Source organism: Echiichthys vipera, assembly GCF_963691815.1.
Source record: "Echiichthys vipera genome assembly, chromosome: 4".
Classification (NCBI taxonomy): Eukaryota; Metazoa; Chordata; class Actinopteri; order Perciformes; family Trachinidae; genus Echiichthys; species Echiichthys vipera.
Genome location: NC_139829.1, coordinates 8006658 through 8033815, shown reverse-complemented (window position 1 = coordinate 8033815; position 27158 = coordinate 8006658). Strand labels below are relative to the sequence as shown.

At 41.3% G+C, this 27158-nt stretch overlaps 1 protein-coding gene across 1 annotated transcript; it reads left to right on the top strand.

The window, feature by feature from the left end:
- The first annotated feature begins 3751 nt into the window (after positions 1-3751).
- Positions 3752-25915, top strand: ypel1 (yippee-like 1). The gene is made up of 4 exons (XM_083913155.1): positions 3752-3983; positions 19713-19756; positions 22536-22644; positions 24247-25915. Exons 1-4 carry the CDS (start codon positions 3867-3869, stop codon positions 24334-24336), a joined length of 360 nt encoding a protein of 119 aa, XP_083769281.1. The 5' UTR covers positions 3752-3866; the 3' UTR covers positions 24337-25915.
- Positions 25916-27158: the final 1243 nt, after the last annotated feature.

The following is a 27158-nucleotide window of genomic DNA, read 5'->3' as shown; positions in this document are numbered from 1 at the left end:
GCCGTGAGGATGTTTCTCAAACTATAATATTCCTATATTGTTTCTATGATGCAGCTCTGTTGGGGCTTTCTGCTGTTTTTACTCCCACGTGGTGTCAGGATTTATGTTTTGTTGTGTTAGACATCCTTTTAAAACACGTCAGGATCTAAAAAAAACAAAATACCACTTAAATGAGTCCACAGGCTGATGAATGTAGAAATATTATCATGTAATTGATCATTTGAGTGAAAACGTGTGTCCGCAACTTGCAGAAACCAAATGTTACGTTTCTCTGTAACTGACACAGAGAGCTGCAGGTGGAAAACGGAGCAAGAATCAGATTCATATTCTCATCTTGTATTTATTTACACATCCGGGCACCTGCGCGCTCCCTCCTCCTCACAGTGGCGCGTTCACGCCGCATGGGAAATAAGCGCTTTCATAATAACAAAACAATCACTTTCATCGCTCACTAAAAAAAGGATTAGATTTGTTGCTTGTGATACATAACTCGGCTTTGTCACACTACACAAAGACGTCATATGTCGTGCACCTTGAGTTAATGTTTATGTAATAAAATATAATAAATTACCTGTGTGGTGAGGTAGAGATTTTGTGCATGTGGCGATCAGATTATTGTAATTAGGTTTAATTACAGGTGCTCCTATTCTAGAAACATAGATGAACATAGATGAATTATAAGCAATAAGTATATACAATTTATTAACAATAAATAAGGAAAATGTTTATACTACAAGATACAGTATAGCAACTTTGTAAATAATAGTAATGTTAAAATGAACTAAAATTCAAGAAATACATAAGAATGAAGGAAGTTGCAAAAAATAATTAAATAGAATAATTGCCAAAAAATGAGAAACAAGTGGAAAATGCTTAAGAGCTTATATAATAACAAATAAATCCAACAATTTTTTTTCCCCAAAAATCCACCTAAATGCTCTTCTCAACCTGGTTTCCATCTTTCCCACGGGAGCCTGAAGGCGGCGCCGCCACTCATTGGCCAGGCCTGGCTGTCAATCACAGCGCTCATCTCCCTCCCACGTGGTGACGTTTCCGTACCAAAGTAACCAGGCCAGTCCATTACGCACACAAAAGACACAACAAAAGCCCGTGCTGGGGAAAATGAGATCCGTCAGCACCCACAGGACGCAGCACTAAGTTCCCACCTGGCAGCACCACACATGGACCAGAGTCCGGGACGACGACACTCATTTATTTCACTTAAAAAAACCTGAAAAACATCTCTCTTTCTCCTGCAAGCACTTTTCCACCAGGCTTGGTTCTGCTCAGATCTGATCCAGGTGGTGAGTACAGCAGCAGCAGGGCACTGTTTACCTCTGAAAGCCTGGTTCTGGTGTCGAGCTGGAGCCGCAGACTGTATCAGAGAAAAAGAAAACAGTAATAAATAAATAATCAAAAAAAAAAAAACAAGAGCCAGACACAGCGGCACTGTTGCGCTTGGAGCTGACGTCGGTGCTCTTTGTTGCGGATGGACACATTGTAACAGAGTGGAGGGTTTTGCAGAAGCCTGTTGTGTCGAGGTGAACTTCTTTGTAACACGAACATGGTGTTCAAATCGCGTGTTGTCTTTTTTGGGTTAGAGTCAGCAGTGAGTGGAGTGAGTCTTTGTGTGGACACTTCTTCCTGTTTGGTTGCCAGAGACGCACAGTGAGTGTGCTGCTGCCTCTTTGTTATCACTCTGCTCAGTCTGAACATCAGCTGTTCTACCTGTGGGCTCAACTCACGGCTCCTCTTTATTTGAGTGTTTATCCTCTTTTATTTATAACGTGGACAACGTCGTTTAAATCCACACCGTGAGCTGTGGCAGGCTGATACAAAGGGAGCACAAGTTCTTGTCGCAGGGAATTGTTTTTTACTTATTATTTTAGTTATTTTCCAGAAGAAATATGAAGAACATATTCAAGTAAGGGCATTCAAAGTGAACACAAATAAGCCCATGTGCTGTCAAATGCCCTGAAGTGAGAAAGTTGGCTTCACATGAGGCCAAAACAAACAAAGAAGCAGTTCCACAGGCGTTTACTCGTCCTTATTTGGCATTCACGAAGAAAAAAAGGAAGATGTGTGTGTCTAAATGCAAATAAGTGTGTGTGTGTGTGTGTGTGTGTGTGTGTGTGTGTGTGTGTGTGTGTGTGTGTGTGTGTGTGTGTGTGTGTGTGTGTGTGTGTGTGTGTGTGTGTGTGTGTGTGTGTGTGTGTGTGTGTGTGTGTGTGTGTGTGTGTGTGTGTGTGTGTGTGTGTGTGTGTGTGTGTGTGTGTGTGTGCGCGTGTGTGTGTGTGTGCAAAGCTGATATAATCACTGATGGTGATGATGCTGAAGTGTGACACTCACAAAGCTTGTGTGTGTGTGTTTGTACCTTTCCCTGTGCACATGCAGAAAGGGGATTTTATCCTTTTCATGCAGGGATTATGCCACAAGCACCTGTGCAGATTATATGTATGTAAATATGTCTCGTCTGGGGGCCACCAGGGTCATCTGCAGGTTATCACCCTGTTGTTGTTGTTGTTGTTGTTGTTGTCACCACCACCTTCCTTCTTATGCAGAGTGTGTGTTTTCATCTGTGCAGCCACGCTACACCGTCAGTCGGGCTGCTTCCTGTAGAGTTGCGGAAGCTCCTTTGTTTTCTTGTCTGGCTGCTGGCTTCTGTCTCGGCGCTGCTGCTCTTCCTGTTGCAGCACATTGAGCCCCACTGGAAACTTCTGGAGCTCGTCGTCATTGTGTTTTCACTCTCGGGGATGCAGCAGCGGGGTTATTGTTGTTGTTTTGGTTAGCAAGGTGTAACCTTTGTTACGCTGTGTCGGTGGTTAGAGTGACTGTTGAGCCTGTGTGGGCTGTGTACTTTTAAGACCAGTTTTACACTTGGATTGTATCTGAAATGTCTGTCCTTTTGTTATGAATGGCAAATGCTCTTTCAAAGGAAGTATCAGGTTATTAAATATGGCTGACAGAAGCAGTGGTGTGATGTAACCAAGTACATTTACTCAAGTACTTTAGTACAATTTGGATTTACTAGTTTATACAAACATTATGCTAATAACATGACTAAAGCCAATAACGTCAGCTCAGTTGGTTTAGTGTCATCGGATTTTCAGCTCTCCTCTTCTCATAGAGGAGAAAGTTTAACAATAAAACAACAGACATGACAAATAAATAGAACAAGAAAAGCTGCTTTCAGTGTGTGTATGTATGTATGTATGTATGTATGTATGTATGTATATATATATATGTGTGTATATATATATATATACTGTATTCTATAAATCTAAATAAGAAATAGGCATAAACACAGATGGCAAGAATATGTGGATAAAAATGAGATAAGGATATGTGAGGATATGTATATTACATTATGTACTACAGTTCAAATAGTAAGCCGTCCTTTTATCTATCTGTCCAAAGACATAAATAATGTGAATAATGAAACTGTTTGTGATCATGTGGCTCTACATAAACAAAGGTTTGCTTGACGTGCCATAATATTAAGTGACATCACAGTGCAGCCACGTTGGTAGTCAACAACATGCGATTGTAATCACATAAGAGATTATTGTAATCAAATGATTGCTCGAGCAAATGAGCTGTGTTTATATTGGAAATGTAATCAAGAGCATGAGCTCTAAAAATAGGGAAGAGTGGAACGCATCTCACACCCTGTCTCTTTGTTTTCTGTTTCCCTACAGGTTTGTTTTTCTCCCGTGGTGTCTGTGTGGAGCGTGCCACACACCCACTCCACAACAACGACGGCTTTTGCTTGCATCTTCCAGTGCTTCTTCTGTCAGCAAGTCCAGCAGAGTTGCAACTCTTCCAGTGCCAGCCCTGACACCAGCGAGGAGCCCTGCCCCACTGACATGGTAAAGATGACCAAGTCAAAGACGTTCCAGGCTTACCTGCCCAGCTGCCACCGCACCTACAGCTGCATCCACTGCCGGGCGCACCTGGCCAACCACGACGAGCTCATCTCAAAGGTACGGCAGCTCCGGTCTTCCCCGTCCTCAGCTGAAGCATCTCGCATGACGTTCAGTCAGTCCGTTTATATGCACATACATGAAAAGAGGCTTCAGGGCGCTCAGCAGTTGTGTCACAAATGTCACAGCCATAGGGTGCCTTCATGTTCAGCTGGAGAAACATAATACATAAACGTAAAAGAATACAGCAAATACACTTGAACACTGTGAGTTGACACATTAAGTAACGTTGTGAATATATTGTTGCAGCGATATTCATTTCATTGGAATTGCTGCAATCTTTTGTGTCAAATTCACATCACTGACCAACATCAAACTTCTTTTGAATGAATTGTGTGAACGGTTTCCAACAGTGTATTACAAGCCCGGTTATAGTTGACTCCTGCTGGGTCTAAGCAGCGGGCAAATTAAGAAAAATATATATATTTCTAAGATGTTTCTTTAAACCAAAATTAGTTTACCCAAGCCCCCAACACAGCGACTTCCTGGTTGATCCAATCAAGAAGTGCCAAAAACCGCAGTTCTCTGAGTGTCCACTAGGGGCAGGTTTCATAACAGAGCAGTTTCTGATTGACCCCCATGTTAAACAGGCCGTTTACACAGGATCATTAAACCTGTTTAAGGCTTGGTATAAAAAAATATTCTAGTCCATATGTTTAGGTCATATCTCCATGACAACACTGAGGGGGTGAATTATTTTGTACCGGGCTAGTTTTTATTTTATTTGAGGTTAAAGCTTATGAATAATTAGCGGTGCTGCCTCTTGAGTAACAGCTAGCCTCTGGCCCTCACTTCTCCTCTGAGGTATACGTTCAATTATCTTAAAACGACCTGTTTAACATGGGTCTCAATGAGACACTATGAAACTTGACCCTAGTGGCCACTCGACGAACTGTAATTTTGGCACTTCCGTATTGGACCAAGAAATCGCAGTGGTTGGGGCTTGGTTTCTAAAAAGCCACCATGAAGCTCAAACGGACTCCGCCTCCTCCCAGCTAATCCAAAAATACACTAACAGCCTATAATCGACACTAGCCATCTCTGATAGCACCCACCTGTCGCTCAGTTCTGTATGGTAGTAAGTTACGGGTTATTTATATACAAATTCACTCCCACTACAGTCATAAAATGGTAAATCATGCTGTAAACCTGTATTTCTGCTGTGAGGTGAGCATTTTAAGATGGAGCTCTATCCGGCTGTTAAGTCTGACGTAACACCCTTTCAAAATAAGATTTCTGGGTCCAAATGCTCCGTTGAAACAAAACAGACACAAAGGTCAAACATGTGAACCATTACATCACCTCTTTCGTCTGTTAAACACCTTTTTAAATGATGAGAAAGAGGTAAAATGACAATTACGTTGTTTTTTAAAAACTCAGATCTGTTCAAACAACGGGGAACATGGCACTGCGGCGTTGTAGAAATAAAAGGCTTGGACCCGGGAATCATATTTTGAAAGGGCGTTACGTCACGACTTAACAGCCGGATGGGGATTAACTCGCTTTTGGAGTCTCAAGTGGCCGTTTGAGGAACTGCAGTTTTCGGCACTGCTGTGTTGGCTTCATTTTTCAGGTTACTGCTTGGTTTCTACCAGCTTACTCCTCCTTTTATCATATACAGACACTTGATCCAAATGTTTCTATGAAAATATTGATTAGTGCAGCTTTAAAATGAGTGGTATTTATGCAGGAGCAGACTGAGAAACCTAAGCAACACGTTAAATGGTCAGGTTAGTAGTTCTTGCCTGATTTAATATCTGGAGCCATGCAAACAAAGTTCAGCTGCTCATTCAAAAGTCTTATGGCACTTTTATCCAGATTATAATGATTCACATCAAACGCTCATAAATCTGCAACCTCGTCTGGATAATGGCTCGGATGATTTCAGTTCCTTGATCATCTTTTGGCTGACATTATGAGCCATGATGATAAAAACTGACAGCGTCAAGCGTGTAATATTTGTAATTAAATCAATCTGTGATCGTGGATTCTCAGCAGTGATTGAATGTCGTCCTCTTGTTATCAGTCGTGGCAAATGTCACTTTGGGTCTGACAGCATTATAATTCTATCCGGTGCTCACCTGCCTTATTGCATCTCCAGAGCTCGTGTACCTGTCTCTGTATTTTATTCCTGACGATAAATTTAGAGGCTTGGATGACAGCTGCCTCCGCCGCTGCTGCTGCTGCTGCTGTTATTATTTCTGCGGTCAGCCTTTTTAAAGTGTTTCTGCCTCGGCTATTTTTGTTTCAGTAGCTGTTTTTAAGTTAAAAAAGTTTTAAAAAGGGAGAACTTAAAAAAAGCTGCTGTGGTTGACTGAGACTTCTGAGGTTTGCTCTTAAAATGTGAGAAAAATCTAAACTATCAGGCTTCAGGCTTCAGGTTTGCATCACTGCCCATGTGTTTTCTGTGAGCCCGGAGAAATGGATGTTTCTGTTTTTGTGTCATAAAGATAATAGAGATGCTCAAAGGTGTCATCAGGGCCACAGCTAATGATTATTTTCACTGTTTATTAATGCATGGATTTTTTTTTGATTCATTAATTCTGCAAACGTCAGAAAATAAAAACAATGCAGGCAGGTTCTTGGAACTCAATGAATGTCTCGAGGGTTGGAAAAACCCAAACAGGATTCAGTTTATACTGATATAAGTTAGAGAAAAAAGAGTCGCGAGAGGCTGAAACTTGAAAAAGTTTGATATTTTATCTGATAAATCACCTAAACATATAAAACATGTATTCAAATTCTTGATTAATATTAAGTTAACTGACTAAATGTTTCAGTATGTGGCGTGGAAAACCTTTGACTTAAAGTTACTGTCCAAGAAGAGAGATTGGTCACGAATTAGCCGTCATTTCTGAGTCGAAACGTTCCCTTTAGTTTGATGTATAGTCTTTAGGTGTTGTGAAGTCTATTCTGAACGTTTTGGGGAAGTTATTATCATTACCCACTCCTGCTGAGCACGGACACTTCAAACATTTTACATAAGCAAGTTTATGTTCTTCTGCTTTCAAAGAAATAAGATGAGTCAGTCGTTTTATGATTTAGTGTTTCTGTCAGACTGTTGACAGTTTTATTATAAGTGTCACAAAGACATCTGGCAGTGCTGCTCTGAATTTAAAGGAGTTAATATTTAAAGGAAAAATGTCTGAAAGATTTTCAACACAAGTGGCTTTAATGAACGATTAGTCTTCTTATCAATTAATCTGCAGACTATTTCCTCAATTAAAAGGTCATTCTTTGGTCTTTAAATGGTCAGAAAGTGCTCAAATTAAGCTAATTCTTATATATTGATATCCAACTAACAGTCCAGAAATTGAATATATCCAGTTTTCTATCACAGAAGGTGACGAAAAACCCCTCAAATATTCATGCTTGAGTGCTATTTCAGACCTTTTCCTTGGAAAAAACAAAAACAAAAGTCAGTAAAGTTAGTCAATTGCCAAACTGATTGACTGGATAATCAGTTCAGCTCTGGTTCTAGCACTTGCATGGGATTTAATGTTATTTAACGTGATATAAAGGAAAATGTTTTGTGCATGAGCTTCTTTTTTTATTTGTTATGTTAATGGAGGGTGCAGGGGTCTCTGATGTTTAATCTTTCATTTTTATTCTTTATTTGTTTTAATGGGGATATTTGGATAGCAGATTTTGGCCATATCTCCCAGCCCTGCTTCCTCTAGCATGAAGCTTGAGCTCTTATCAAACATCAATTTTATTCTGGGAAAAAAACCTAATTTTTAACTCGCAGACAAACTCCTCCATCATGTACGGCGCATAAATCCTCCCACATCCTGTCCTCTGTAATTATCAATCCTCGCAGACAAAAACAGACAAAACATTAGAACTCATTTAACAGTCACATCACACAGTAGGAAGCTGAAGAAACAGACCATTTCCCAAAATGAATCGGTCCTGCCGAGTCCGGTCTTTTAACCGCCCACGGAGAAAGTGACGAATCTGAACCTGAGTGAAATAAAGACAGCTGAGAGTTACAGCCTCTGGTTTCTTTTGCTATGAGGCAGAACGGTATCAAATGTGTTGCAGGATTTCAGGGTATTGAAGTCCAAATTGTCCAAAACAGATGCAGATATTTTGGAGCCCCAGGCAGCCGGAGTGTCGCTTTAATGTTGACCGCGAATCGACAGCTGGTGAACAAAGAGCGAGAAAAGTTTATAAAGTGTCAGATGAAGCGGCGATGCAGTGACCTTTGTGTTATAATAAGACGGTGACCGTGTGCTCCCCGTGCGTTGCACTCTCACCACTCACTGAGCTGATTATTCAAATGGCAAAGATGATCAATCTGTGCACTTGCCATCTCTCCTCCTGCACCTCGGAGACTTGGAAGCTCGCAGCTTTTTAGTACGAGCAGGAAGGCGAGCTCAGTAAACAGCTCTACCTCCAGACTGTGTTCCTATAGCAGGATCAGAGGCTTTAAGATAGAAATTTTAGAGCTGTGAAGTCTGCGCAACAAGAATTGCACAGGTTTTTAGGTCAACGATGGTCGTAATTCACGCTGATGAGCTTTTGACCATAGAGAGCGACTATCCTAGTTTTTTTTCACCGTACTTAACCTGTCGAGAGCCGCATCAGATATGTGGATTAATGGTAATGCAGCCAAGATAGTGAGGTGTTTTATGATGAAACACTGTGACGTTTTATTGGCTCCTGCATGTGCGGGATGTTAAATAGTTGCTGCAGCAAATTCTTTAATGTGGTGCAGCAAAGAAAAATGGAAAATAAATCAGTTGAAACACAAAAGTAATGCAGAAGAAAGAATCAGAACATTAGATTCCTTCAAGTGTCAGACAATGCTTTTGTTCCCTTTCCTCCTGTTTCCAATCAGGAAGTTCAAGAAGTTCAAGTTTGAGAGGCGACATAAAAGAAGGAAGAAAACACCACTAATAATAATACTGAAACTTGTTTTATATGACAGAGGTTATACAAAGAATGTGGCTCAAAGTGTTTGACTTAAAGAACGCACACAGCGAGATGGAAGTTCAAAGCGTGGTTGAAAAAGTTTTGTGTCTGGACTTTTGATGAGGAGAAATAACTGCACACTGGTTGCTGCTCTGTCTTATGGCGTTTTTGCACTGCACGGTACGGCTCGACTCCAATTGCTCTTTTTTGGTTTTCCATTAGCAAAAGTTGTGGATGCCTGGCACTTTGTTTGGTATCACCTCAGTCGAGGTTCTCTGCAGGAGACAAGAGAGGAAGACGTTTTTAAAAGTTACTCCTGATGAGGAAAACATTTCCCGATTTAGCTGCTTCATAATAGAAGCGTTTTAATAACAAAACAACGGGGGACTTTTATTGTGAAGATTTTATAGGAAGTGACATAAAAAACACATCTGCGACAGTATGAACGTAATATCCATAGATTCACTCTCAGTGGTGATTGTGACATGAGAAGTTGTGATGTTTAAAATTATACAAAAGCACCCAAAATACACAGCGCTGCCACAGAAGACGCATTCACGCGGATAGCCGCAGCACTGGAAAAGCAATTCCCTGCCGTGCTGGGCTGGTGTGTCGAGTCAAGCTGGTGCCATAAAAAACACCATTATCTGCATTTTGCACGCCAGGCACAGGTGTGTCCCATACTGCTGTTTACTCTGAAATCAAGGAGAGAGACAACAAACAGTATCATAACGTCACAACTTTTGCTAACCAAACAAAAGAGTGAGTTGAGTGGAGCCGAGCTGGTATTAGATGCTCCAAATGTGTGGTTGAAGTGCAGAGAAGTCAGATGTCTTTTTGCATAGAAATGAATGGTTCTTCAGTGTGACTTCTTCTGAGCAGCGAGTGTTGCTTTCTAAGTGAAAAATAATTAGAGGACGGTGAGATATTTATGAGGTCACTGTGGGAGAGGCTGAAGATGTCAAAGTGTGCTTAGTGTCTGTGTGTGTTTTGTTTTATTTGTGTCACGCCACATTGTGCTGAGACCAGCTGACAGCGGAGCAGGAATCCTGGAGAACCAGTAGCACTAGAGAGCTTCAAACTGGGAAATGCAAAGATAAAATTAGATTTATTAAAGCAAAGGGAGTTCCCCCCAAAGTGCTGAAATACTTTTTGTTTGGTTTTTGTAGTTTCTGTTTACATAAATATACATTAAAGCATTTTTACACTTTTCTTTTGTAATCCTAAAATGCTCCTAATAAGTGTATGGCACACTAAAATGTAAAAGAAACCCACCAGGCGTTGAAATTCAAAAAGATTCAATTCATATATAACTCTGGTAAAAGTCTGACCAATCATGTCAGAATAAAATGATTTACTGAGCTTCCTGCCTGTCGTCCGTCGCTCTGTTTCACTTGCGCTGCTCATGCTGCGCTGGAGTGCAATGGGAAGTTCGAGTTTCGGACCTCCATCTTCCAGTGCACTGGAATGCCTGTCAAAGTGGAACTAGCGAATTTGGGGTGGGTCAAATTCAACAGTAGAATTAAACAGTAGTGCCAAGATGGAGGTCCGAAACTTCAGACCTCCCATTGCACTCGAACGCATCATTTCTCTCAGCACACGTGTCGGGCGAGTGTCAGGCAGGGGGAAGAGGATGGTACTTTGGAGGGAATCGCTCTGAGACATGCCAGAAAGGTAAGAATATTTTAAAAACAGACCTGGCAGCCAGTAGCTCCTCACATGACGCTGATTGGCGGATGACGTTCGATCTGATCACAAACGCATCGATCGGAGCCTGACGAGATGGAATTTAGTGTGATTACAGATGAACCCCATTTTCACGTTATCTTGTGTCATAGCGAAAATTCAGCATGTGTACGAGGTAAACGGTCTACCGTAGAATGATTTAAAGGCGTACTTTTCAACGTACAGTGATCGTGTTTATCAGCATCAGGATGAAAGATGTTAAACTCCGGGATAAAGACAACTTTTAAATATTTTTCCCAACACAAACGCATCCTTTGCTTCAACCTTTTACATCAAACTAAATTGTGCAAAATAAATTTCAGTGTAATCCCTTTGCATTTGCTGCTTTTTTAATGAAATATAAAACCTTCCACATTAAGGTGCTAAACAGCAAAGGCCGTGTGTTTAATGAGGCAATTGTTGCATCATCTAGTAAATGAATTACAATGCATCAAGATGTCAGGTGACAAACGTCTCCATGCTTCTCTGGCAGTGTAGCATCTACTCCCAGCCCTCACTGTGTGCTGCTCTTATATAACTCCACAACCAGCTGCTGTGGTGAAACCCTCTCTGCACGTTTGTTCCTCAGAATTCACTGTTTGTAATCTGCTCGCCTTCTGTGATAGAAAACTGAATATATTCAATTTTTGGACTGTTAGTTGGACATCAATATATAAGAATAGCTTAATTTGAGCATTTTCTGACGTTTTATGGACCAAATAATGACCTTTTAATTTAGGAAATGATCTAATAATAAGCAGATTAATTGAAAACGAATCATTCATTAAAGCCGCTGTAGAGACAACTGTAGTGAAGCGTGAACTGTTGACGGGGTTGAGTTTCCTTGGTTATTGGGCCAACTCCAGTCGGTGACTCTTGACAAACGACCTAATTAGTTCAAGCAATCCACTTAAATAATAAGTGGATTTAATTAAGGGACCTTCCTCGAACAGTCTGTCTCTTTACTCCCGGAGGTTTCATACATTAACTTGTTGCGTTGATGCATCATACGTCTGGATTTATCTTCTAAAATCTGACAAAGTTTGGACAAATATAACTCTTTTTAAAATCTCTAAAAGATCAGGTAGATCTGTAGGTGCACTTCATGTTGCATTCTCTCCATAAACAGATTAAGTATTCCAAATCAGATGAAAGAAATGAGACTTTTATAAAAACTTCAAAGACCTGTAACTTAACTTAAGTTTACAAAATTATCTTATGCAAATTAGTGATAATAAATACAATAATAAAAACCAAATTTTCTTTTTTTTACTTAACTTACTTGAAAGAGTTTAGTCTGAACATCAGTTTTAATACTTTTAAGGCTGCAGCTCATGATTTCACTCTTAATTGTTGTTGTTTTGATTGTTTGATTAAATCTTCCGTCTTTAAAATAGCACAATATTTCGATTACAAGTTCCCAGATCATGAACATGATGTCTTCAAATTGTTGTTTTGTCCGACTGACTGTAAAGAACCCCAAAATATCCAACTTAAAATGAAAAAAAAGACATTTAAGAAGCCGCAACTGGAGCATATTTGGCACATTTTCTTGATAAATAAGTTCCATTTTTGAACAAATGTAAAATGGTTTCAGCATTGCATGTGTTTCTGAAACTATTATCCACATCATGATAAAGATTAAAACCTGAAAACTGCTGTTATTAATATCTTGATATAGATTCTGAGCTCACAGAACTATTATCTAGCCGTCTATTCTCAACAACACCTTGTTAGTGTTTGTGTGTTCAGTTGTCTGAGGCGGCATCACCGGTGCTCAGCATCGACCCTTCTAAGCCGATTATGTTACTTAGGAGAAGATGACACCGTAGTCTGGTGTTTTCCACTACACGCTGCCAAGGGCCACGCGCCCCGTCCATGTTTGATTTACATCACATGTGAAATTAGTGAAGCTACAATCTTAACTATTCTCACGGTTTTCTCACGGTGCACAGAGTTGAAAATAGTGTGTTCGGGGGGGGACTAGTTACCCGGCCATGCTAACAACAAAAGGAGGTGTTGGAGGATTAGACCCCTCCTCACAGTGCTGGAAATATCTCTGGAGCCAGGTACAAAAAAAAAAAACTGTGTCCCCTCCCCGAGCTTATGTGCAGTCTTCGAGGCATGCCAGCCGGCGAGCAAAAAGATGCAGATGGAGCAGCCCGAGAGAGGGGATTAACCTGAGAATACAGGCCAGAAGGAAGTGTGGCAGGCACAGCACCCTCCACCCTCCATCCTTCAGCCACTAAACTGCTCCTGCTGCAGACCTGAACAACAACATTTTCAAGTTCAAGTTGCTTTTTTAGTACCCGGAGGTAGATTTTGTTTGCAGTAGAGTTCACATACACACATACAGTATGGGAAAAACACATAGAGGCACATATCACACTTTTAGGACTTTGGAAATTAAGAGGAAATGGGAAATTAAATCAAGTTCTTAGAGGTCCAGAAGTATCTTAGACTTGGACTTCTCTACATCAATCCCTTTGGGATGACCACTGCAAGGAAACTGGATTACCAGCAGTTTACAGAACACAAAAGGAGGTATAAAAAAGACGGGATCGGACAAGAGCCGGGATTAGTTTCATGTGGGGACGTGGGGTAAAATAGTCTAACCTCAGGACGTCTTTATTATAAATGGCCAATTCGCACGGGATTAAGAAATCCCTGATTCTACCAGAGGTGGGAAGGGTTACCTGATCTACGCAGTGCCGTCTACATGTGTGTGCTACGTAGCTTCCTGATGTCACAAAATTAACTAAACACGGATTTAAAGAACAGAATCGATTATCATGTGCTTCTTCAAGCGCCTCCATGCTCAAAAAAATGTCACGGGATATGACGGAATGTCCACATATGTTTTACAGAGGGTCGTATTCAGACGGGATTAGTTTTACCTGAGGGATATTTTCCGGGCCGTTTTACAGAAGGTGAGAATAGCCGTATTTTTACTGACATTCTCTTGAATAAAACCTGACATGGCTCATTCGCACAGGACCTCTGGTAAAAATGACCTTACCCCACATTAAACTAATCCTGTCTGAGTAGGGCTCAAGATAAACACACATAAATAAATTAAATTCGTAAATATAGAAAGTAAACAATAAACTCTTAGCTAAATATATAAAGTAGAGGTAAGAGTACAAGAAAAATAAAAAGCACGGAAAATGAAATCTTAAACCATATTGTGTTAAGATATAAAAACTAATAAAAACCAAATAAATCAGCAAAAATGTTTTAGATTGTTAAAATGTAATGTAAATGTAAAAAATAAAATAAAAATAAAAGTACAATATAAATGTAAAAGACATAAGTACAGCATTGAGTATTGAAATAAAAACAGCAATACATTTTTGCTGTACACTCAGAATCCACTTTAATGTGCAAACGTGTGTACACACACACACGCACACACACACACACACACGCACACACACACACACACACACGCACACACACACACGCACACACACGCACACACACACACGCACACACACACGCACACACACACGCACACGCACACGCACACACACAGACAAAAGGAACTTGACTCCAGTTTGTTGCCGTGGACTGCGTTTTTACTTTTTACTGTTTCTGCTGTTGTTTTATTTTTATTTATCTTTTACTGTTTCTGTATTAATTAGTATGTCTTTCTTTTTTTTGTATCTTATTTTGACGAAACAGAAACATTTGACAACTATGTACAGATAAGTATGTACTGTATATAAAAAGTGTATATATTCATATTAGAACCATATCAGTTTAAAGTATGAAAATGAAAACCTTTTTTAAAGAACATAATAATGCTTCGAGTGATTTAGAAATGGTGTCATTTCACCATTTATTTTATTTCTATTGATTCTTTATTTTCTCACTGTACATTTCTAGAATTGGTGGACAATGTATTAAGTTGCATAAATAATAAATATTCTTTAGTAAAGTTATTTATTTAGGAAAGCCGCCTTCTGAGTACCTTTGCAGAGTCATATCGATAGAAATATACATAAAATAGGTCTATTTTCATTACAGCTCAGAATGGCATTTTATCAGCGCCATAATTGAAAAAAAATGTTTCTCTTCTAGACTCGGCCTTGGTCAGGCGCTAATGCAGTGTATGTTGACAGATATTTACATGTTCACAGGATGTAACACTAAAAATATATCATTTAATTGGAAAAAGTGGATGCTTACAGTCTTACTGCAGCCGACCCCACACTGTCCTTCTACAGTTTTTCTACAGTTCCTACGCCGTGATTGTGCGATCACTCATGAGCGGTCAACTGGTCGAGGCTCTGAAACATATTCCCTTACACGCCACACAACACTCGCTCATCCATCTATCTTCATCCACTTATCCGGGGTCGGGTCGCGGGGGCAACAGCTCTAGCAGGGGGAACCCGAGGCGTTCCCAGGCAGGTGTGGAGATTGCAGTCGCTGTTCGGGAACCGTTGTGACGAAAAGGAAAGCAAGACTCTCGATCTACCGGTCAATCTTCGTTCCTACCCTCTCCTATGGTCATGAAAGCTGGGTCATGACCGAAAGAACGAGGTCGCAGGTACAAGCGGCCGAAATGGGTTTTCTCAGGAGGGTGGCCGGAGTCTCCCTTAGAGATAGGGTGAGAAGTTCAGCCATCCTGAGGAACTCGGAGTAGAGCCGCTGCTCCTTTGCGTTGAAAGGAGCCAGTTGAGGTGGTTCGGGCATCTAGTAAGGATGCCCCCTGGGCGCCTCCCTAGGGAGGTGTTCAAGGCACGTCCAGCTGGGAGGAGGCCTCGACACCTCCACCTAAAAGATGCTGAAAACAACAAACAGAAAAAATCAGATCTGACATCTGTTGTTGTTGTTGTTGTTGTTGTTGTTGTTTCCATCCAGAGCACGCTGCATCTTTACATCTTGACCGTCAGTTCATATTCTTATCAGATGTGGGCTGATATCCCATAGCAGATCTGTAGCACCATCCTGAAATCAGATAGCAGCGTGAGCGGTGGTTAGAGCGCTGAGGCCCTGCAGTGTGAACGTGGTCCTGGAGCGGGACAACGCAGCCTGAATATTGAGGAGGAGGCTGAGTGTTTTATTCAGCACCTTGGCTTCGTCCCCACCCATCGGGCTGATGGAAGCCCCCTAATGGATTGATCACACTTTTCTTTTCTCGCCATTAACTTCCTTTTAGGGGTTTTTCTTCTTCTTCCAGCTGGAAGTTTTCCAGGAGTCTGATGGTTTACATGTGACGGACCGTGACAGAACTGTCCCCCCTCTCGCTCTCTGTTTTAATATAATTAAATCGAGTGTATTCAAGGTCAGTAAGGTTTTATTAAAGCACATAGTAGCTACAGCAGCAGAGGGGCTCAGTCCAGAGTGAAACATCTCAAGTGTTGGACTGAAATGACGTTTGACACTTTGTCCAGTGTTTTGGGTTTATGGCCAAATGTCCTCCTCAGCTCTTCTGCGTTTAGTGCTTGTTGGCTAATGTTAAGCATGCAAAACTGTTCAATTAAGAATTGTAATCTGTCATTTTTACTGCATTTTGAGAGCCTTCTCTCCGTACTCTGCATACACTTTTTTTCCTATTTCCGCACGTATCCTGCAAGCTTGTGGATACGGACCAATACTGAACAAACGATGCAGTACCAACATAAATCGTGGGGTCAGTGTTGGGCACTATACACAAAGAAGTGCCGTGAATAGCAGGAGCGAGCAAGTCATCAAAATCCCTGATGGACCTCCTGAAATACTGAAATTTCTCTCATCCGTAAAACCAACGCCTGGAGTTCTCCGTCCACATTCTGGGATGTATTTAGCGACCGCGCTGCCCGACATTTTGCCTGCTTCTCAACAGACGCAGGACCGCTCCTTCATCTTTGCCCTGTTTTTTTTTACTTTATTGGAGTAATGTTTGAATCTGAGCGACGCCCTCCAGAGGATGTTTTGCTCAATGTCCATTCCAACGTAGAGGATGAAAGCATGAGGGCACTGACGATTGGAGCGTTGATAATGTACGTCTTTTTTTACTCACAAAATGGGAGTATAAATGAGCCACAGGCAGGGTGGATACCATTTTAGGTTTAAATTAGTCTAAAGTGTCTCGACTAATCTAGCAGCAAAACTACTGTTAGACCGGTCTAACACTAAACACCAGTCTGAAATATCTTTGTGAAACCAGCCCCTGATTTTCGCCACTCGACCGCTTTTGGAGCTTCCACACTTAAGCCCAAGAGCAGAGGCAAATCGGGGTTGGTTCGGCACGAGTTTTCAAAGCGCTGAGCCAAGCATCCTGCCGGTGCCTCGCAGACACACTCCAGATATCTATGGTGCTAAATATCTGGAGCTGTCATGGACTCCAAGAGCCAATGAGTGATATTAGATATCAGAGAAAGTGGTCCAGTTTGGACACCAGACACAACTAAATCCAAGATATTGTTGTTTTCGGATGAAGTTTAAATGTTCTTTACATTAATAAATAGTCAAACAGGCCTATATTTTCATTTATGACCATGACCTATGAATCAGCTTAAATGTTAGCTATGTTAGTTTTTTGATAAAAGCATTGCTGAATATAATAAATTGTAAATATCAGACATCAGAATGCTTCACCTTATGCTGAATTTAAATGGAGCTTTTTGGGGTTTAACAGGATCTTCCACAGTGGGACATCAGTTGAGACAGATGGTAAAAGTCGACCTCAGCAGGTTTGTTAATAGCTTCAAGTTAATCTTTTATTTCACAAGGGCCAAAATAAAAAAATCCCTTTCTGTCAATTTTGGTGAAATCATATGCAGTTTGTGAGAGCGTCGGAGAACTCGCTGCTCTCAGAAGACGAAGACTTTTTGCCTCTCGGGGGTTTGGATTTGTAGTTTTGTGTGTTCGACTGAAGGAGCATATTTTTCTCTGCGCGAGGTATTGTTCCCTTCAGTCCCGCGTGGTCAAGAGGATTCAGGGATTTTGAGATTTGCTTTGTAGAATTAATTTCTTTGGAACAAGTATATATATTTTTTAAATAAATTGCAGCAGCTTAAGGAAAACGACCTCAGTAACCACACTCCTGTTAGCTCATGTTATATTAAACAGCAAACTAAAATAAAGAGAAACCTGTAAGAGTATTTCCAGCCTGCATCTGATTCTCTCTGCACTCTTTTATTTTGGAAACAATCTCACAGGATCCTGTTTGGCTGTCTAATAGGATTGTTGGGAGTCTGGAGGGGTTTAGTGCAGCTCAGAAAGCTGTCTGGCTGCTGTCTGCATTCAAAAAAGCATGATCCACATGTTTCTCCACTTCTTCTGTAGGATTTTTGCTGTTAGACTCTTAACATGCTTTACGACGAGCATCCTCCTGCTCCTGATGGTTTTGTAGCCCAGTGATCTACAGTACAGTGAAGCTCGCAGCAGACAAAAACACGCTGCCAAAGTAAAAATAGACTGTGGGAACCAGATAAGGGCAGGGCGAGTGCCAGTGGTTAAGTTGATGTCTGAGCCACAGTGAAGCACAGATATGACACCCAGCTCTGGAGTAACCGCCCTCCCTCGCTTTCCCTCCACCTCCTCGGACTATAAACACCGCGGAGAGGACTTGTTGTTGACTCCGCGGGGACCGACCTAGTTCCCTCTCGCAGCTAAAGGTCGCATGTCTTGCGGCTCTGGACTGTGTGTGTGTCTGTGTTTGTGCAGACTTCCCTTCAGAACACAAACAATGAGCTTGTGAGTATGTAACAGTGAGACATCAACACCTACAGTGACCACTGGAGGGGAGCACCGAAAAGTTTGTTGTTGAATCAGTTCCAAAGCCAAACTCATATCTGAAATAAAACCTTTTTTTTTGACAAATGCTGACAAACACTCGAGGCAGCTGAAAATCATCCCCTGAGCCTCGGTGCTGGTGGTGCTGGTGGTGCTGGTGGTGGTGGTGGTGTGGTGGCGGTCAGCAGAGGAGGAGGCAGCTGGTGCTCCTATTAGCCGGTATTAGCTCAGCGCCCTCAACCGCAGCCACAAACTTATCCGCCACACTCATTTGCAATGGAAAAGGCAAAGCCGATTGGGGCCTGTCTGCCGGCCGAGGATGACGGGGGCCGGAGGAGAGAAGCCTGGCAGCTCTGTCGTCACCCACTGTGACGGCTTTACTGCTCTGCGTTTACATTAATATACAGTCAAGTCATGTGGGGACAGAGCAGCAGCAGCAGGATATTTATATATCCACCCTGCAGAGATATTAACATGTATCTTTACTCCAGTCTCATGAGGAAGGAAATGTTGGCTAATGACTGAAGATTTTGTGTGTGTGTGTGTGTGTGTGTGTGTGTGTGTGTGTGTGTGTGTGTGTGTGTGTGTGTGTGTGTGTGTGTGTGTGTGTGTGTGTGTGTGTGTGTGTGTGTGTGTGTGTGTGTGTGTGTGTGTGTGTGTGTGTGTGTGTGTGTGTGTGTGTGTGTGTGTGTGTGTGTGTGTGTGTGTGTGTGTGTGTGTGTGTGTGTGTGTGTGTGTGTGTGTGTGTGTGTGTGTGTGTGTGTGTGTGTGTGTGTGTGTGTGTGTGTGTGTGTGTGTGTGTGTGTGTGTGTGTGTGTGACACACGCTGCTTGTCCACAGTGGCGCTTTATGTCTTCGGTCTGCAACCAAAAAAAACGTGACTGATTTAATGTAATATCGTTGTTTTTGGCTTTAATTCACTTTATTTAAACACACAATCTCTTTTCCCATCAACTTCCCACTGGTGTTATCTTTTTACATGCTTTTCTTGTAACTATTTAGCATTCACTTAAGTTAGACATTTGAGGGTTGAGTTCATGTTTCCGCAATTATTTACAAGGGAATAACAGGAGTCCCAACAACTCTCACGTCATTAAAGTTGACGTGATAATGACAGACTCTCAGCTCTCTGATATTTACATGCTCAGACTATATTTACAAGCCTCTGTGGGCCTCGTTTGATTTCTTACCTCCAGCAAAACTTGTGTGGGGACCTTGACAGGGTGGAAGAACAAGTATGCACAGCAGTAACGGGGAGAAAAGCACCCCAGGGCGTCAGTTGGTGACATTCTTGTACTCAGCGGTGTGGTGCTGCTCTGAATCGTCTGCTGACATGATTTCTTTTTTTCTCTCTTTCAGTCTTTTCAAGGCAGTCAAGGAAGAGCCTATCTGTTTAATTCAGTGTAAGTATGAAACACGCACCTGCAATTCACCTCTGTTTTTTGTTTTTTTTACTTTGCTTTGTTGCTCTTTTGGTGCATTTGGTTTATTCAGTGTGTAATATACAAGTGACCCGATGCATGTAAATACAAGTCACACAGAGTCACGAGAAGCTCACTTGTTGGACGGAGCTTTACAGTCTAAAGAATCCATTGGTACTGACCACAACATGCTAGCTTGTTGGGAAGTTGTCTAAATAATAATGCTCCAAAGAAAAACTCTCATGACTGTTTTCAAAGGGGTCCATTGACCTCTGACCTCAAGATATATGAATAAAAATGGGTTTTCTGGGTCCCCACGAGTCATCTCTTTACAGACACGCCCACTTTGTGATAATCCAGACAGTTTGGGGCAAAAACAAAAAGGGTTTCCCCTGCAGTATAAATGTGTTATTTTCATCTATTTCAATTAGGGTTTATTTTAATATCTCTGCATACTGGGGTCCATAAACAGTGTTGATTTGCATAAACTGGGTCTGACTGTAAAGCTGAGACTCCTGTGGATTCAATGAGCCCATTTGTCTTCATGTGTGATGATGTTCGTCTCCATAGAAGCCATTTCATTGGAGTTAGAACATTTATTGTGTATAAAATGAGCTGCTGTGAACTTTGTGAACAACCACAAACTAGAGAGCCAGAGCATAGAGAGGATGGATGGCTTTCCTACGTATGATAACATTAAAGGGGGTTTCTGAGCAGTTTATACAACACAAGTGCTCGCCATCCAATTACTGAATAATGCCATTCTTTTAGAAATCTCCAAATGTTTTTGATCCCAAATCACAGCATGGATTTTTCTATCCTGTTCCTCAAGGTCTGGGTGTCCTAATGTTGATTTTGGAGGGATTTTTGTCTTTTTATCAATTGTGTCAACTCGAAAATTGCTGCAACTACTTATGAAACATAATAGAGCACGAGAATGCGAATCATAAATGAATATCATAATTTTCTAAACCATTATACACTCTAGACTGTCAACGCTGAATAGGCGCCTCGTAAAACAGGAATGTTTATTAAAGATTTATGACGAGAAGAACTTGATACAGTGCTGAGCTGCATCTCAAATTAATGTTCAGTTTTTAGGAGGTTTTTGAATTATTCGGTACAGCCCTACTTAAAACAATATTTAGCAACACTACAGAAGAAAAGTAAAGAAGTTACATAAAACAAGGATATGGTAGATATTGCACATGAAATTTAAAGGGATATGTACAACATTGCACATGCACAGTGAGATAAAAGATCTAAATAAGCATTATAAAATGGTGCATAATGACTAGATACGATGTGGTTATTTGCAGGTCAAAAGAGGCCAAAACATAAAGGTTAAAACTAGGCTGAGGTCTACGCTACATATTAATCCTAATTCATTGTAACTGTAATTAAATAACTATATTTTGATGTTAATCAGGTCCTTATTCAAACTTAAACATAGTCACTTAAAGGCTGTCGAAACAATGGTTATCTGTAACACAGACTTCTAAAAAACCTTCATGTCTTTGGATGGTGCAGGAGCTGCTGGTTAACATCCATCTCCTTAAACCCTCTAGAGGTTTATTTCTCACTCGGCTGGTTTCGGGGCCGGTGGCTCTCAGTCTTCATGCAGCACACAGAAGTTAGAGGTCTGAGATGCTTTCAGGTGTCACGGTGAAAAATACATTGATTTCTCTGACCGGAAGACTTTATACTTTACTCCAATATGGTTATCTGAAGATATATAAGATGAGACTTATGGGAATGAGCTTTAGTGCAGATATTTGTCTAATATTTGGAGAACGATTGAATTGGAACTATTAAAATGTTCACCCATTTATGTCTCCAGTTTAGGGAATTTTGTAATAACGAATAGATTAAAATTGCCTTTGTGAAGCTATGTGTTTATAGACACAGGACTCCACCGGCCAGATGCTGGTAAAATATTCAAGTGGCTGGTAGATTTGTTTCACTCACTAGCCCATTCACTCGCCGAAAGTAAATTTTGCAACCTGCAACCAAGTTAGTTAAACTTTTGTTTATGTCACAAGCTCCACCGTAGCCTCCTTGTCGCTACTTTGGCTTTGAGCGTCGCAACCTCCAAGAAAAGACATTTGGAAAGTGTTGAAGAGCCGCACGATTGAATTATACGGATTCAGGTTAGCATAGTGATAAAGCAGATATTGCACGAAATAGTGTATGCAAAGATTCTCTCTAACTGAAGATATCCCTACACATAAAACGAAGCACCAACAGCGTAGTAAGTGAAGCGAGTGAGTTTATTAAAAGAGTTTTGAAAGACTTACCAACTGGCCCCGGTACCAGCTCGATCATGTGGATAGATGAAAAGTTATATGTGCATAATTTACTCATATTTTCTTTTGCTAACAATAGATATTTTCACAGATAACAGCTGTGTTCACAGATTATGTCAGACTTGGTTGCTGAGACACAAACAGGTTTCAAACAAAGTTAATTTTCTCCTGATTTGTTCTGCTGAAAAATGTAATTTTTCGTTCTGGAGAGATGTGACTTGGAAACTGGGCACACAATGTACTTCTGATTATGGGGCGAAGGGTTCGGTCATAATCTGCGTTCACTTCTCCCATTGGTATCGAGGCAAACATTAACATGTACATTTTGACAGGAACTGTTTCGTTGCAATGACTACTTTTACTTTGATGACTTGGTTGCTGCTTTTACTTTGAAGTGAAGGATTTGAGTCTCTCTGACCTCCGTGACCTTTTCTCCACTTCCTGTCATCCTGCAGGGTGAATGTCGGCTGCGGGCCAGCTGAGGAGCGGGTACTCCTCACAGGTTTACATGCTGTGGCTGATATCTACTGTGAAAACTGTAAAACCACCCTGGGCTGGAAATATGTAAGTCTCTTTGAAACTTTTTCCTGAGCCCGTTCACTCTCCTGTCTTAATGATTCCAGATGCATCGCTTACGCCTGCCGCTGTGCTGTTGTGCAACTGTGTGGTTTCTTGGCTTGCTAGGGGGACAAATGATGCTATTACAGGTCAAAGGAACAAGGTTGCTCTCATTAAAGCATTGCTTGTTAAAGCCATGGTGACAGGTTTTTTTTGCTCAGGGTTGTATTTAGGCTCAGAGATTGAACACTCTGCGGTCTCCTAGCGCGCAAGATAATTACAGTGCCGAAAGGTTGGTTGCAGACAGCCAGACTGGTACCTCTGAGAGTCTACAGTGATTAAATGTCAGGCCATTTTGAAGAGGCTTGTCCCGGTAATTGTCTGAAAAGACTATAGAAGGGGGTAAAATAACTGAACAAAGTATAAGGCCGGGACTCACTTAAAGCCGCTCCTTCAGTGACAAAAACAATTAGAGAGTCTCAGAAAAGGCCCCTCGAGCAGAGCGGAGCGGAGCTGGTTTACAAGGCAAAGTAGGCGGAGCAAATAATCAAAGACACAAACCACACCGACATCCTGATTCTCCTGAAGCTCAGCAGGAAATCATCTAGCACTTCAGGAGATGTGCTGTCAGAAAGGAAGTTCAGACATGTGAAAAGAGGTGATTTGAACGCTGGAGGAAAGCTTTGATTTCAGTTTTTCTCTACGTCTCTAAAATTATCAATCCCGCTTTAATAATAGATAATAATGAGGCCAGAGGAATAAACATGTGCATATTTATCTTTCTGCCTGTTTGTTTTGAAATTAAATTCACTGCAGAGTTATCGCATACTTTGCTTTATGATGTATGTCTCCTCTGCAGTGTTGTCATTAAATGCTTTTTCCACCAATATTCACACAAAGCAGCTGAAACACCTTGTACGTGACTTTGTACGTTTCTTTGGTAACGGTTTGACAAGAAAACAAACCACATCATTCATACGGACATGTACCTAGACACTAGATCTGTCACGCATTTCCACCGCAGACAGTACTCTTAAATGTGGGCGGGGTTATTACTGGACGGTAACAGCTGTGGACAGAAACGTCTACTTTTTCAGGAAAAAATTAATCCTTATTATAGTTGTAGTCCGTAAGATTTTCAACTAGTTAATTGTCTGTTAAGTTTCTGTCCATCAAAGAGTGAATTAAAACAATGGTGAGAGCTGCCGATCTACTGACGTCATACTGTCGACACCGTTCAGTTTCCAAAGGAACTCTGGGAGATGAACTCCCAGAGGCTCGCCTGCAGTTACATCTTATAAGAAGCCGCTAGAAACAATAATTCTCAATTCATTTTTTTAAAGATTACTTTTTGGCAGTTTTTCAAGCCTTTATTATAAAGGACAGACAGGAAATGGGGTAAGAGAGAGAGGGAGACATGCAGCGAACCCGCGGCCGCTGCCTCGAGCACCTTCAGCCTCTTTACCTGGGGCGACTGCTCTGACCACTGTGCCACCGGCTGCCCCACGAATCTCAATTCTTTACAGATTTAAGAACAGTACTTGAGTAAATGTACTTACATGTAACTAAAGTTTTCTCTCTCATCTGTTTTTCTTTGTTTTGTTCCAGGAACACGCGTTTGAGAGCAGTCAAAAGTACAAAGAGGGAAAGTTCATCATCGAGCTGGCTCACATGATCAAGGACAACGGATGGGAGTGATGCCACTCTTTTCCTTTTCTGACCTCGGAATGCTCTTTATTGAACTGCGTGGAGCGACGACCATCGACCACCCCTAACCCTCTCCCTGACCCCCCCCCCCCCTTTGAAAAAAGAAAAACAACCCTCCACCCTCTCGCCGTCTTCACGTGCACACACACCCACCTGGTCATCGTGAAACTGAACAGTACAAATGACATTTGAAAAAAGAAAACGACGAGGAGGAAACGGAGCAACTGTTGAAAAAAATCACGTCACGGGAGTCCTGTCGTAAAAGATTGTGTTCTCCTTTGCAGCGGCGGAGCTCTTTTTGGGCCCGCCCGCTCACTCTCACACCCTTGCCCCCCCCCGCCGAACCGCGCTAACAAGCGATTGTGGAGATACGGCGACCATGGTGCGAACGGAGCTAGACTTCACTGAGGGGACATCTTTGTTTTCTTTACTTTGCCCACCCAGCGAGACGGATGATGATTAAATGTTATTTGCTTTAGTTTTTAAACTTCTGGGTTTGCTAAGGTTTTGGTTTGACGGCAGATGGATGTTACTGGTTAGCATTTTATTTCCTGTTTGTCATGTTTTTTTTGTTGTTGTTTGTTCTTTGGCTTGTTGTATCTCTGCCCATAGCTGAGCATGCTTTTCTTTGCTAATGTCCAAATGAGCAATCAGGGACGAGTGAGGAGCGGAGAGGAAAGGGAGGTTATTGTAGTTACAAATATGTAGCAGCATCTTGCTTTTTTTAAAAAAAACAAAAAAACGAAGTGGCAAGGGATGGGATTGCAGTAGTGTGGGATTTAATTTTATTTCTGTTTTTATCTTTATTTTTTTCTTTCTTGTGTTTTTTCTTTACTTTCCCCCGTCTGGTACTTTTCAGCACCCAAAAAGCATTGGAAGCAGCACCTATTTGTTGAATATATATATATACATATATATATACACGGTATATAGATATATAAATATTTGTAGTGTGGCTAAGTGCGATTGTGGCTGGTCCCATTTTGCAGCAAGTGAAAAAGGAGCATAAATAGCGTAGACTGGGGAAGCTGACATCAGGCGCCACGCGTCATAAAGCATTAAGGCAGACTGTATTATTCCATTGTCTAGTAATGAAACAATAAGAGACACACCTACATATGAATATAGAAACACACATACTATGATTACATATCCATTAATACTATGAGAGTGTTCGTAGTACGTAGATATTGGAACATGGATTCTAAAGATATATTTGCTGTCATGCACATATGTATATATGCATATGACTGTGTGTATATATGCATCGTGTGTGTGTGTGTGTGTGTGTGTGTGTGTAGGCACGCGTTACACAGTGACATACTTGAGCGATGCTGCTTCGTTTGCACTTTGCAGAGGCCTTTGGTTCATCTCAGTTTAGAGGCAAAAGGTGTTCGCTCTCGTCTGTTTGTTTTTTTTCAAATGGCCTTCTTACAGACTAGATTGTTGAAGACGGAAAGAAAGTTTGACCTGGACGGTTTGAGGTGATTGTTTTGTTAAGTGTAGTTAGATGCTTGTAGATGATGTTTATTTATCAATCAATTCTGCTTGGGTAAAGTTTTTTGCTGCTATCGTAGAAATCCCGCCATTTCCTTGTCGCTCTTGTAGGTCTTTTGCACTTTATATGCTTATCCGTCTCTCTCTCTCTCTCTCTCTCTCTCTCTCTCTCTCTCTCTCTCTCTCTCTCTCTCTCTCTCTCTCTCTCTCTCTCTCTCTCTCTCTCTCTCTCTCTCTCTCTCTCTCTCTCTCTCTCTCTCTCTCTCTCTCTCTCTCTCTCTCTCTCTCTCTCTCTCTCTCTCTGAGCGTAAGTTGCGTAAATTGTCTCTTTGTGATTTGCCTCTAAGCCGTATGAATCATGTGCCTCTTCAAAACATCACATCCCCCCCCACTTTTTTTGTCTTCTGTTGTGCAGTGCATAACTCCAAAAAAAGTCTGTGAACCAATGTGTCTTCCCCTTCCTTCTGGTTCAAAGTGGCCCTCAAAAATATCTTCACCAAAATCCTCAAAGAGCTCTTCCCTATGTTTTTTTGTTTTTTTTGGACAACAGACTTGGTATACATACACGCTTATATTTTCTACGTTAAGATTTAGAGGTGCAAAAGCAGATGGTTATTCAGTTCATTATTTCTCAGAGTAAAGATTGAGGAGGAGGTTTGGAACATGCAGGACGCCCCGGGGCTTTACAGTGGAAGGATTAAAGAGAAGAGAAGAGGATGGGTTGAGGTGGAGGTGGGGCAGGGTGGGATGGGATGGGAGAGATCTAAAAATCAGCAGTGATTGATTACTTTTGCCGGCAAAGGTCAGTCAGATCACACGACCTTTTATCCTAAAAACGATGACAATGCAAACCCTTAATAGTTAACAGTGATACCTACTTGAAAATATAAAGAAACAAACAGCTGAGACATTGGCCCGTGTTACAGTTTTTGTACATAAAGTAACATATTTAAGGTTTTATACATATTTCTACTGGGTTAGTTATTTTACTTCCCCAACTTGAAGCACTTTTGTTCACTGTACCTCTGGCTGTGTGTTTGCGTGTGTGCGTGCGTGCGTGTGTGCATGCATGTGTATTAGCCCACATGCATGTCTGCACACGAAAGTGAATGTTTCTTTTCCTTGGACAGTTTATTTCTCTTTGGTTTTACTCTTTTTTTGTTTGTTTGTTGGAAGTGTTTTTATTTATCCTGTTGTTTTTATTCTTTCGCAGCTGTTTGGTTTCTCTCCCGGTGATCTGTGAGGTCGAGAGCCAGGTTACTTTGTTTGGAAATGTATCCCTGTCTATTTTTGTTTTAGTTTTTTTTCTGTTAGCT